The sequence below is a fragment of the Ascaphus truei genome, chromosome 8 (genome assembly GCF_040206685.1).
Source record: "Ascaphus truei isolate aAscTru1 chromosome 8, aAscTru1.hap1, whole genome shotgun sequence".
In the NCBI taxonomy this organism is placed as follows: Eukaryota; Metazoa; Chordata; class Amphibia; order Anura; family Ascaphidae; genus Ascaphus; species Ascaphus truei.
In genome coordinates, this window is record NC_134490.1 from 55637693 (window position 1) to 55652116 (window position 14424).

General features: G+C 42.9%; 1 protein-coding gene across 1 annotated transcript; it reads left to right on the plus strand.

The window, feature by feature from the left end:
• The first annotated feature begins 1410 nt into the window (after positions 1 to 1410).
• Positions 1411 to 12318, plus strand: LOC142501765 (CUB and zona pellucida-like domain-containing protein 1). Its single transcript, XM_075612133.1, has 9 exons — positions 1411 to 1557; positions 2112 to 2241; positions 4497 to 4699; positions 5961 to 6111; positions 7032 to 7243; positions 7581 to 7753; positions 10114 to 10499; positions 11033 to 11298; positions 11585 to 12318. Exons 1-9 carry the CDS (start codon positions 1431 to 1433, stop codon positions 11752 to 11754), a joined length of 1818 nt encoding a protein of 605 aa, XP_075468248.1. The 5' UTR covers positions 1411 to 1430; the 3' UTR covers positions 11755 to 12318.
• Positions 12319 to 14424: the final 2106 nt, after the last annotated feature.

Sequence of the window (14424 nt, forward strand, 5' to 3'; positions counted from 1 at the left end):
CGGAAATGGGTTTCACTGGAGCCTTTCTGAGAGGTGTACAGACATTATATCAGGCACCATGTGCCCAGGTTATAAATGCAGGGCTCCTCTCAGACACTATATCCATAGCAAACTGTACGCATACATTTGCTCAAGTGTGGGAACCCTGGCTGACACAAGATGGTGGCGTGGGGCTTGATCCAGAGCTAGCAATGCTGTACAAATAGATGTGGCGATTTGGAAAGATCTAAATGGAGGAGGGATTTGGGAGATAGGCATAGGACTGGATGCTGAGATGTAATTCCAAATATACTGTGATAATTTCCCCTTCCCCACCGTCTCCCCTGTCAGTTGATGTGCTCTATCCCTCACGGATGTCCAGTGCCCCCCCCCCTCTCCCTCCCCTGAGTTACTGACCTATGCAATTTCCATATAGTACTATGACTACGAATATTCATTAAGTTAAGTTCCCTATGTTAAAAAACAAATGTCGATACCCTTTTTTCCTTCTGTACCCCAATACGGCAATACAGATTTATGTTTAAAAAAATAAAATAATAATTTACATTCAAAGGAAGAAAGTAACATGGGTAATAATTGCTCTGCAGTTCATTGCTTGTAGCAAAGGGCTCTCACCAGCAAAATAAGATTTACGTTGTCAACATGGGTTGTAGTGCCGTAAAATTGGAAGAACCGAGTTGCTACTTGGAGGAAAGTTGCAGATGCATGAAGATGCTTTGCATGGCTCCATGCTGATGGTTATTGTGCTTGATCACAGGACCTTAGTATTGTTAGAGCCTGCTCTCTGAAAGTGTTGTAAGCATGTGCACTGACAATGCTGCTTACAGCAGGCAGCTCAGCACCGAGGTGCAGGCGGACAAACAAAATCCAATATGGAGCACATTAAACATAAGGGTCAAGATACTGACACTGATTTTATTATGACAGTTAAAGAGTGTACAAACTTTCATAGAAAACTGTCAGGAAAAGGTAAGATCAAAATCTATCAGCTGCCTTCTGGAATTGGCACAAGCAGGGAGTGAGAGAGAGGTGGATGCCAGTTGGGCAAAGATAAGTGAGGCTGAGTATTGTGAGGATTTAATAAAACCTTTATTCAATTCTAGGTCTAAAAAGAAATCTAGGTTTTGGTGATATTGCAAAAGTCAATGTGTCTGGATCTGGATGGGATCATTATTTGGTGTCGCAGGTGTTTATGCAAAACCTTTACACTGTGCTCTGGATTCTCTGCTGCTCGGACAATCGGGTGAGAAAGAAACAGGTGCTGACTTCCCAAATTTATCGGCATTTCTGAAAGAAGTGAGATACAAATTGAGAAATCGCAGCTGGGGCAATCATTAAGTGTCCCATTGACAACCTGTGAAGGACGGGGCTGGGTTACAAATAAAGTATATATATATATATATATGTATATACATATCCTATATAGAGGAATGAGGTGGACTGTTAAACGCAATCTTCGGCGAGACGCTCTTAAAATGCCGCCTGTGGGGCTTTTGACTGCCCTGCTTTTTCTCGTCACTCCTTTACTAGCAAAAGAGAAGGCTACAGAATTTGAAGGTATGGATAGATCCTTTGGTTAACAAGAGATAAGAGAGAGATTTTCTTTCTGTTCTATTACTATTATTAATTTCAATAGAATAACAGGAACTGCAATTTCCTGAAAGTAATGAGTTTTAGTACAGAATGTTTGATTCCGGAACAGTATAATGTGTGCGAGATAACTACAGAGGCAAGAGAAGCAAAGTGCTAAACATTCTTTCGCCATTAAAAGGATAAATAGATGCAGTGGGGATGCACATCTCGCCAGATTTACAAAACAGAGAGATGATACAATGAACACATATGTTTAACCCATTCAATACTGGGAGAGGAAAACAATGCATTAGCTTTGAGATATTGAAGTAAGGCCGTACCTGTTGGGATCTGCGTTGTCAGTATCTCTGGCCCTAAATGGGTTAACTCCATTTTAATAGAAGGGGAAAACCAACCACTGCAAAGACATGCCTTGCGTTCTCCTCCAGCAGCGGGGTGAAGGCTCTTGCCCTATTGTGCTACATTGAAGAAGACCATTGGGGAGATACTGTAATTATAACCAGATTTCTCCAACACAGCACGATGCGGTGGAAGCCTCACGGAGGCCTACAAACCCATACAGATTTCAGTCAATTCAGATGCAGACTGTACCTGGAACATCGAGAGGCCAGCAAATAAAACAACACGACTCGTCTTCTCCACACTCAAGTAAGAACAACCACTCATTTGCCATAACTGTTAATCCAAATATATATATATATATATATATATATATATATATATATATATATATATATATATATATATATATGTGTGTATGGGTAGTTTTAACCTAGCTCCATGCGGTCATGAGATTATAGTCCAGTGGTGATGTATCAAAAAGCACTGGAATTAGACTTAAATAAACAAGAACTGGATCAAAATATGATAGGGTGTCAGTGTGTTAATATAGCACGCATGGAGATCTAGCCATTATCTGTTTGCTATCTATGAAAGCAACTGATGTCTATAAAGTTTGAAAACTGTAGAGAGATAGATAGTTTACAAACCAAAATAAATGGGTTATAGGCTGCACACAAGGTTTATAAAAACATAGAAAATCGTCAAAAAGGTGCTGGAACATACAGGGTAATCCTGTCCACACTACACATGGATATACAGTATGTAGGCAGGGAAGAATGTAAGCAGCACACAGAAAGAGACCCCCAGGGGGGTGATCTGACAAAAGGACTGCTGCCCAGAAACGTAATCAGTTTGTTTGTTTTTGTCCTGCACTAAGTTTTAAAGCAGGGGTGCTCAACTCCCCTTCTCCCCTGCCCCCCAACAGGTCATGTTTTCAGGAAATCTCAGCTTCAGCACAGGTGTCTCAATCAGGCCCTGCTTCAGCACAGGTGGCTCAAGTCCCTGCATCAGCACAGGTGACTCAATCAGTCCCTGCATCAGCACACCTGTGCTGAAGCAGAGATTGATTGAGCCACCTGTACTGAAGCAGGGATATCCTAAAAGTCTGGCCTTTGGGGGGGGGGAGGGAGTACTGGATTTGAGCACCCCTGCTCTAAGGTTTAAATAAATGCTTTTTTTCTTCCTTTCCTACATAGTATTCAAACCTATGGAGGATATAACTGAGATCAGGGCTTATGTACCTTCCGACTGGGAATAAAATGTATTATTCTCCCTATAGTAACAGACTCAGTGCATGTCTGGAGTATATTAATGTTAAAGCTACCAAATGTCCTGAATATAATATATAAGTTGGAGGGGTCTAGGGCATTTGGATGCAGACGTTTTCCCTAAAACTCCTATCCTTAACCCCTACTCTAACTGCTAAAACCCATTAAATGACCTTATTGGCGAAACAGCTGAGTGTGGCGTAGAGTCCATCGGAGCCGAAACGCCGGCGGAGACTTGTTTGCCGCGAGGCGGCAGCAACCTAATGTCGGATTCCGAGGAGTGTGTAGATTCAAAACAAAGTATCAATTACCTGGGCACTTTCAATATGTAGCAAAGAACAAGATCGAGGGTGAGACACTTACATTGAGATGTTTAGCATTTTTTTTATGTATTATAGGGTTGTCTGGTGTCCAGTATTGAACTGGACTGTCCTATATTTGGACACACTGCCCAGTAAAATAATTGAGGTAATACTGGACATGTATGTCCTCTCTGGACATAGTGACCTGACTGGCATATTTCTCCTGGGCAGGAAGAGAGCAGGGCTGTTGCTCTGGGGCTGGGTAGCATTCTCCATCCTGATTGGCTGCTGCTGGGTAATGCGCCAATCAGGAGGAGGTGTCAGGAGCCTGGTAGTGGGGCCAAGGAGAGGAGGAAACAGCATGGAGCAGAGAGAGGTGTGTGAGTTCGTGTCTCAAGCAAGTCGCACTTTTCACCATTGTGTCGAGTATTTTTGGAGAAGCAACCTGGCAACCCTACAGTATGTATACCTGGCCATATGAGCAGTTTCTGCATTACACATACACCCTCAGTCTGAAGACAGTATTATGAGGCACCAGTTACACAGCCACAGGGTCTGTGAAGGCAAAGCGGCCAGATAAGCAGATTTCAAGCTCCACAGCAGGCATCCAATCAAGATAAAAGGATCCAAGACTTCTCACCCTGCTGCGTCTCACCACTAATCTATTTAGATCTTGTTAAAACCTACCAAATACCCCAATGTGCCCAGGACAATCTCTGGTTGAATTAATCTGTCAAGAAGAGCTGTAAAAAATAAATATAAGAAGCTTGTTAAAATCATTATTATTATGTGTATAAGTATTACAGGGGATGTTGGTGAAGCAGCCCCCTACTCTATGTAGTATCATGTTGGCTCACGTAAATCTCTACCAACTGAGCCTTCCATAAATGTGGTAGCTTTATATTAATGTGGAATTCTCATTTTAGTGGAATGCGTGGGGTCACTTTCTCTGGGGATGGAAATAATGTGTCACTGTGTCTCTCCTTCCCAGTTTAAACCCAGCCTCCGACTGCTCCCAAGAGAATGTGACAGTGCTGGATGAGTACTTGCAGGTCGTGGGCGTGCTGTGCCCAAATTCTCCTAAGATCTCTGTGTTCGAGTCGGACGGGAGCCTGTCCGTCCGTGTCTCCACCGATTCCACCAGTGTCGATCGGAACGTATATTTTCTTTATTACTCCTTTACCCCTGGATATGGTAAGTTAGGAACAACCAATGTGGATGCTTGCTCACACCTTCCAAGGATGCAACTTAACAGCTGTTGGAATGAATTAATGGGAAACTCGCAAACCCAACAGGGAATCGCTTACTGAGGGTCAGGGAATGACACAGGTGATACATGTATGCCTTTCAGATAAGCCCTAAGGTAATTATTTGCACTGCTAACCTCTGACTAGAAAGCTCATTTAGTATTTAGAATGATGAGACTTGCTAAAACAAGGCAATGGCAGAAAAACTGTCACAATTCCCTTTAAAGTGAAGCAAATGTGTGTATTTTTGATGCCCTTTAACCCTTTAGTTTCTAGATAGATTTCCCATATTACGTTTTATCTACCCTGCCCCCAGAGGGATCCACAGAGTAACAGCTTGAAGCATAAAAAATACCCCCATGCTTGCATGGTAACTAAAAACGGAGTAAAGTCTCAACAGACAGAGTAAATGATAACAATTTCCCCACCCGATTACCCTTCTCATAGCACAGAGCATGCTGGAGTGTGTTTGTGTGTGTGATCAGGTTTTGACCCGTTGTGCCATTTCCTGCTTGTAGTTGTCAAATGTAAGATTATTGTTAATAAAGTGTCTTTTATTTCATGCAGATTGTTAGTCAGAAATGGCAAATGACAGCCCGAGATACAACATGTAACGTTTAGTACTTGTCGTATAATGCTTTCTTAAGTCCTATTAACACATTCTAAATCACAAACTGATAGACCCAAGAAAGCATTTTGGCAAAGTACATAGACCATTGGTGTGTAACAGGCAGCCCTCAAAGGTTTCACCGGCAGCCCCCCAAACAATGACCGCCCCAGCAGTATCCTCTCCATAGTGTCGAGGAAGCAGATGTGTTACTGCAGTAGATCACAGCTTTTTCCTGCTCCCTCAGCTGCTTTAAGCTGATGGTAAATACTGGAACGCTCCTCTCTTTTGCTAATTACTAGTACCTAGGGTAAGAAGAGGAGCAGAACAGTATTCCCCAAGAAGCTTCTACCCGCGGCTACAACATCCCTTGTAAGTGCACAATAATATATATATATATATATATATATATATATATATATATATATATATATATATATATATATATATATATATATGTATGTGTGTGTGTGTGTGTGTGGCCCGTTTGAGGGCCCCTTAGAGTCCATTTGGTCCTCTGCTAGATACCTTCTTCACTTCATGTATCCATTAACTCCTTGCACTTTATTGCTCTTTCCTGTGTATTTTTGGGACCTCACAGAAGCTGCAAGTTGTGGTGGAAATCTCCGTGGTTTTTCTGGAAACATCAGCAGCCCCAATTATCCTGGGCGGCACCCACACTTTTCATTCTGTGTCTGGCACCTAGAGGCACCAAAAAATACCCAGATCCGGCTGTCATTCAGTGAAATCTTGTGAGTTAACGCAGATTATCTTGGTTTGCCCCCACTTATCACTTGCTTGCTTCAAACTACACCTCTCCCTCTCTTTCACGCTCTGTTTGCTATCTCCATCACTTCATGTCTGTTTTACTATTATCGGTATGCCACATTTTTTGCTTAATGCAGTCTCTCATCTGTGAGGTCAATCACAATGCACAGACAATCCAATATCAAATATCACCTCAATTTCCAAGTGAGAGAGAAGATTGCACATTCTACCTTCTGATTGGGCCCTTCCTTCCCTTACAGAATTGATGGGATCAATAAATTTAATTAATGAAGTACTTAAACATTCATTCTTTGCCATAAAAAAATGCTTATGCTGCAGAGATTCTTCTATAACCCAATACCACAAAAAGCATTTGTTAAAACAATGTTGTTGGAATTAACATTCTCCAAACCAGAGAAGCTTTGCCACCAATCCTTAAAAGCTTCTAGCTAAACTGCATGGTAATGTCTAACTATAATGTTCAATACAGGCCTCTAAGTTGTGTGACACTTGGTGAACAAGAGAGTTAGTTGGTTGGAATTGAAATGTGTAGTCATATGTTGTGTATCTATCACACCATATTCATTTAAAAAAGCTAGGGGCCAAGAACAAGTTACATCAATCCCTTTAATGCAAAAGTGGCTTGCAAAGAAATGCCACAGCAAATGCTGTGCCACTTATTTTACACATGCAGATGCCCCATCTGTTCTTGCACTAGCTATCAACAGGAAGTTTCCTAAGCAGCCCCTATCAGCATCACGCACATATCATAGATGCTGTTGCTCAGTGGTCAAAGAGCTGTGGTTCAAGAGCCACGTTTTCACTTTCCTACTCATTTACTGCTTGAAAAAGAATCAAGATTGATATAAATACTTCTCCTTTCTCACACTCTCTTCCCTTGCAGTGTGGAAATAGACCCGTTATGCCGTTTTGACTTTATCGCTTTGTACGATGGGCCCACCACTAGCTCCCCACTCCTGGATGTGCTGTGCGGTCGGACTACAGCCCAAGTGGAAACCTCTTCCAACTCTCTCACCTTGATGCTGAGCACAGACTACGCTAACTCTTATTTTGGCTTCTCTGTTGACTATGTGGCATTGCCAAAGTCCAACACAAGTGAGTGCAACAGATGGATAGGGTGCACCCCACGTGGCTTTTACAAGAGTCTTGCATGGAATTGAAATGTTCAAAGTCAGAAGGGAAGAGGTGTGCGACTGACACAGTAGTAACATTATGTGACTTCTCAGGAAAAAGAAGTGAGGATAAATAATAGCCATGATATTTGATAGTGGGTGGTATTGCAATATGGCTGTATACAACTTGACAGCTGATAAGGGACATTTGGCTACCTAGTCAACACGTTACATATTTTTGTGTACTCTATTTCCTTGTGCCTTTGAATTATCATGCCCCATTTACATACTTATTGTCACCATGCTATTTTTCTCTGAAGGCTCTCTGTCCTGTTCTGATAATGAAATGACAGTAATTATCAACCCTGCCTACATCGCCTCACTGGGATATGATGTGAATGATTTGGAATTGCCCGATAGTTCCTGCAGACCTGTTGGCACCAACCCTGTTGTATTTTCCATACCATTCAATGGCTGTGGAACGGTGAAAAAGGTATGAAGTGTCAGGGGATGGGGGGGGGGGGGGGGTGTAGGGGGGGACGGGGGGGGTGCAAGAATCATATTTCACATTTAAAAGGGGCTCTTTATGCTTATTATACTGGTAGATATACCAACATCCTGATCTTGTCACTTAATAGAATGCTACTAGTTATTCCTCTGATATTTACATTGATACGTTTGAACTATACATTTACTTTCCCAAACAGCTAACATATGTCCATTTCTTCCATACAAACCCTCCACTACTCTCATGTATGCCCTTATCTTTCCTGCCATGTCTACTGTGATCATCTAAGGCAGGGGTGGCCAACTCCAGTCTTCAAGGGCCACCAGGTCCGTTTTTAAGAATATCCCTGCTTCAGCACTAATTAAGGCACCTGTGCTGAAGTAGGGATATCCTGAAAACCTGACCTGTTGGTGGCACTTGAGAGGACTGGAGTTGGCCACTCCTTATGTAAAGAAGGGCAATTTTCTACATGTTTTTTTCTTCCTGCTGAAGAAAAATTGCGCTTTCTTAAAGATGATTAATTCTTGGCAACTAAAGAAACTTCTGTTCCATAGCTCTTATACTCCTCTTCTCTTTTTATTTAATATCTTATTTTAAAAAGTAATCTTATTTAAAAAAAAGTGATCTTCTCCTGTCTCCAGGCTAGGCTACGATGGACATTCTGCAATGTTCAATTCATAGAATGATGAAAACCTTCTGAATGAGGTTCATAGATGCTACAGAACACTAAGGCCTTGGCCATGTTTGTCGCTTGCTGGCGGAAGCGTGCTGACGCGCGCTCCCGCTCAGCACTGAGCCCCTACAGCCGCAATTAGAGCGGCTTTAGTAGGGGCTCACCTGCGCTTCCGCGCGCTTGCGGAAGCGCAGGTCTTAGGGGAATTTAAAATTCCCCCGCTTGCCGGCGAGACAGGCCGGTCACGTGAGCGGTTCGCCCAATGAGGGCGAACCAGCTCTGTGACGTCACTGGCCGCCCCCGGCCAGTGACGCGCCCGCCCCCTGACGGTCTGTCCCCCTTCTGCCCGATCGTTGTCCCACCTGCCCCGATCCCTGCCCCCCTTCTGCCCTGATCACTGTCCCCCTTCTGCCCGATCCCTGTCCCCCATCTGCCCGATCCCTGTCCCCCATCTGCCCGATCCCTGTCTCCTGTGTGTGTATGCGTGTGTGTGTGTGTGTGGGCGTGTATGCATGTGTGTGTATGCATGTGTGTGCATGTGTATGCATGTGTGTGTGTATGCATGTGTGTGCATGTGTGTATGCGTGTGTGTGTATGCATGTGTGTGTGTATGCATGTGTGTGTGTGTGTATATGCATGTGTGTGTGTATGCGTGTGTGTGTATGCGTGTGTATGCATGTGTGTGTGTGTATGTGTGTGTATGTGTATGTATGTGTGTATGCATGTGTGTGTGTGTATGCATGTGTGTGTGTGTGCGCGCGTGTGTGTGTGTGTGTGTATGTGTGTGTGTATGCATGTGTGTGTGTGTGTGTGTGTGTGTGTGTGTGTATGCATGTGTGTGTGTATGCATGTGTGTGTGTATGCATGTGTGTGTGTATGCATGTGTGTGTATGCGTGTGTGCGCGTGTGAATATATTTATCAAAGTTGCACAATGTTAATAAATAATTTATTCTCACGTCTTTTTTTTTAATTTTTAAAATATTATATAATATACACACACACACACATACACACATACACACAGGTTCCCCAGTGACACACAAACACTGACAGCTACCAAGTGACACACACACAGTGATACCCGCCTCCCAAGCGCTTGCTGTCTCCTCTGTCAGGACAGCAAAAAGCTCCTGGTAGAGCGAGCGGCAGCAAGCGAGAGCGAGCAAGCGCCAAACATGGCCAAGGCCTAAGACAATATATTTCAAAGATTGTCAGTATGGTAAAAGTTCTTACCTTGAATATGCTACAGTATGTTCACTGCATAAGATTCAGATTATTCCGGTAACAGCATAAGGAGTAGTCACAGTATTACGCTATTCCAGTGGCTCCCAATCTTTTACAAACAGACTGGCTGTTAGTTCCTTTTTGTATCCGATGCAGTAAGAAAATTGTGCAAGATGTGAGGGTTGGGACCACCAAGACATCCCATTTGTAAGAATAAGCCTTCATCATTGCGGAATGTTTGACTGATGCAGAGAAACTGCTATTCTTTCTTACACTATTTATGATCCATTCTTTCCAATTGTAACCCAATACCTTCCTTTTTCTTTGCCACTTTCTTTATCTCCCACAATGTGTCACTCCTGTGCCCCCTTGTTTGTCTCTTGGCCCCGCTAGGGAAGTTAGAACCCCTATTACCTCCTGTTGAGAACTTTTCTCTTTGTTCTGCAGGTGGAGGATCATACTGTAGCATACACCAACACCATTACTGCCTCTCCATCTGGATCAGTTATCACTCGTCGTAAGCAAGTGCAGATCATTGTGACCTGCGAGTTGGACAGTAACGCCACCATGGAGATCATGTATACAACAGAGAATGACGTGATCCAAGAACATCATGACTTCAGCAAATATGACGTCAGCCTGTCCTTCTACCCATCTGACCAATTCTCTTCTCCCGTGCTGGACTCTCCCTACTTCATTGGGCTCAACCAGACGCTCTATCTGCAGGCCACACTGAACACTCAGGACCCCCAGCTCACTGTATTCACAGACACCTGCTTTGCCTCCCCTCAGGCAAATTTCCAAGCTACAAACTATGACCTCATCAGACATGGGTACGGAGAGAAGCCAAGCCTAAACATTATGTAACACAGGATGTATGTATGGTCTGTGCAATTACAGTCTTCCTCTTCTGTCTACAAACAACACAAGTATTAGAAGACAAATATGCCCTTGGAGTAGTAGCAAGTCATTTATTCTTCAGATCCATAGATTGCAACCATGAGTGTTGACGCCAGTTCACAAGTTAATCAATACTTGCAGGGACTAGCTATAGGTGTTACATAGAATACATAAACCATTTGTGCCATATGGCCATTAATAGAAGCACAAGCCAACATCAAAATCTGTCCAATGATACTTGAAAGAACTGAAGGTCATATTTGCATTGGGAGGTCCTAACAGTTTTGTGGTCACAAATTACATCCCACGTAAAGAATAACATTATATGTCCCTCACGGTGTTGTAGAAGATGTGAAATAGAAAATGTGTGATGTCATTTGCAATATGAAAATCCATGATACTGATCTAAGATCGTGTACGCTTGTAATAGTCTTAATACCACCGATTTTTTTTCTCTGTCTTGCAGTTGCGTAAAGGATGACACTTACCACAACGTTCCCTCTGGGAGCGGTACTGCACGGTTCAGTTTCAGCGCATTCAAGTTCCTGCGCTCGCACAACTCCGTGTACCTGCAGTGTAGAGTGGTGATCTGCGATAGCAATGACCCTGGATCCCGCTGTACCCAGGGCTGTGTCACCCGCCAACGCAGGGACCTGGGCTCCCACAACTGGAAAACCAATGCTGTAGTGGGTCCAATCCGACTGAAACACCAAAGTGAGATTGAACCTTCAGGTGAGATACGCAGAGGAAGAGTAGAAGGATAGTGGATAGGATAGGGACCTTCCATTCAATATGGACAGATGCTATTATAATCTTAGAGCTCTAGAAATAGCTACTATATGCGTGTCCATAATAATGTGCATAAATATGTAGCGATCTAAGGGGAAGAGCATATACAGGTAAGTATTGAGCTTACCTGAATGCATGCTTTAATAATGTATGCATGAACGTGCATGTCTGTTCAGAGATCTCTTTAACATGTGGAACTATTTTGCTTGTTCTCTGGTTCTTCTCACAGGTTCAGTAAGCGAAAAGAGAGAAGAAGGATCTAAAGCCTCACAGACCAGCTTCTACTTGTTGGGAATGTTGGTACTGGTGGCTAATGTGCTTGTAGTGGCACTGGTGGTGCTAAGGTATTCCAGGAAACAACCCACAGGTTACAGATACCAGCAGCTGCCAACACAGTAGGAGCAACAGTGACTCCTTACCCAGGACAGTGACTCCTTCCACAGGGCACCGACTCCTTAATGTACTGTGAAGGGCACAAGGCTTATGAAAATAAAAGCATGAATATGTCCATCTCTCTGCAAATCTCTGGTGCACCTCCGGGGCTGTAGCCCCATGAGGCAGAATGTTTAGCCAACATAGACATTTTATTGTAACCCTTCGTTTGTCAATATGAAATGTACTACACAGATGGTGAATAGTATTAGTGAAAGCAATCAGTTCTGCATTTACTTTCAGCTCCTAACTAGCAACAAAAACCAAGGCAAACACCTATCCTAATAGAATTTTGCATGTTCCAAAACAAATTCAATAGTTACCAGAAAATGATAGAGACATCGCTTGCTTCACCACAATGCTCCATTACATGATCCAACCCATAGCATAAAAACCTTACCACCAATGATGACACTCTCCACCAATTACTAAAGTAGGTGATGGCTCATGGTGTACTCTCCATGCAGCCAACCGGCGCTGATGCTCAGTCCCGCTCTCCTTTTTCCAAATTAAACACGAATGGCAAAGTTATTTGCACTCTCATTACTTTGTATTGATCATAGTTATGGCTTTTCAGGCTGGATCATAGAATTTTGCAATGCGCCTTTAATGAGCTCAGTAACTTAACCTATTATTGACTGTGCCTTACATTTAATTACAGCATCGGGGTAGGATCTCAGGATCTGTATAAGCTACTGATTTGTAGCCTCCCATTAACAATCCCCCAGGGCAGTGTTGGGTAATGCATGTGGGTATATGTGATATATAATTGGAATGATAACTATAAATTGTGCTTCACATGCTCAAGAATGTCCAGACGTTTACATGACATTGCCATGACTTTTGTTGCGGACTTGCCACATCCAATTCAGCAGCAAAAGTCAATTTGTAATAATGCTGTTGCATGTAGTGTTCAATCTACTCTTGTGGATAGAGAAACATGAGCTTAACAAATGAGAATATATTTGAGCTGTAGAGCTTAACAAATGAGAATATTCTAATGCAAGACAGATCGTAAGGTGGGAATAACTTCTAAGTGGTGTTAAGCATATGTTTGTAAGAGTGAATAAAACTCGGAATGCAGTAGAGCATAAAGAATCTTTGTTAAGAGATCAGTTATCTTCACAAGTGTTGCTAGGTGTCCAGGATTGAACGGGACTGTCATGTATTTGGAGACACTGTCCAGTAAAACATTGGAGGTAATACTGGACATGTATGTGTCCAGTATTACCTCTCTGGACATAGTGACCCAACCGGCTTGGGCCTGCGGGATTTCCCCCAGCAGGGAGAGGATGGGGGAAGATGAGGGGAGGGAGGATGAAGAGGGGTGCAACAATCTTGGAATTTATGGGAGAGGAGCATTAAGATGAGTATTGCTCGCCATGGGCCTGTATGACTGCAGGTATGTCATTTATAAATTATCTGACCGTTCTGCGCTCCGTCCCGAGAATTTTTTCACAAAATTGAATATGAATTGGCGCAAATTGGTGCATACTTGGAATGACATTTTGAAAAAATTACCCAATGGTCAGATCATTTATAATTAACATACCTACCCACCGACTTTTGAGCGCGTCCTACCTTTCACCATTGTCTCCAGCACTTTTGGAGAAGCCGCCTGGCAACCCTATTCACAAATGCAACACTACTTGTGTTAAAGCTCAACAACATCTCAGACATCTAAAAAATAATAATCGAGAACTATGAGATGCCGGAGAAAAAAACCACAATGCAGTGATGGTTTCATAATAAAGAGGAACTAGTCCTTTCTTTCATTCTTGTCTCAGCCACCGCCTTTCCTTTGCAATAGTGCTGAGAGGTACAGCTCTGAATCCCAGCAAAAGTATGGACTTAAGAAGAGGAGACGACAGTGCACTCCAGTGCTGCTCAACTCCAGTCCTCAAGGCCCTCCCACAGATCAGGTTTGCAGGATATCCCAGCTTCAGCACAGGTGGCTCAATCAGTGGCTCAGTCAAAGACTGAGTCATATGTGCTGAAGCAGTGACTGAATGGGCCACCTGTGCTGAAGCTGGGATATCCTGAAAACTTGACGGGTCCTTGAGAACTGGAGTTGAGCAGCACTGGTGCAGTGCACTGTTGTCTCCTCTTCTTAAGTTCATACTTTTGTTTCCGTTCACATTGCTGGAAACCGGGTCTATGTCCGTGCGCCGACTGTTTGCAGAGCGTTGTGAGAAGAGAATGGGGGGGACACACCCTTTTGCAGTGGGATCCAGTTTCGCTCAAATATTCCACAGAATGAAGTCTGACTACAAATGTGTAAATACAAAATCATCCTCACAGAAGCCACCCCGCATTATAGAATACAGGCTAGTTTTATGCTTTCAGAAGAAGAAACACCCTGTTCAATAAACATGTAATACAGATTATAAAGTCAAACAAACTGAATAGGAGGTTCTGACTTACAGGAGAGTACAATTGTAAGTTATAAAGCACAGTGAGATAGCTCATAGGACTACACTATAATTCACATTTTAATCTGGTCTGTAACTGTTTCACACGCCCATAATATATATTTTCTTTAACTGTGCACGCAATGTCTTGTATATAATGTATACCTTGTTCATTTATGTAACTGTATTTGTAACCATGTATTATTTGTCTTAACTCTGTGCCCAG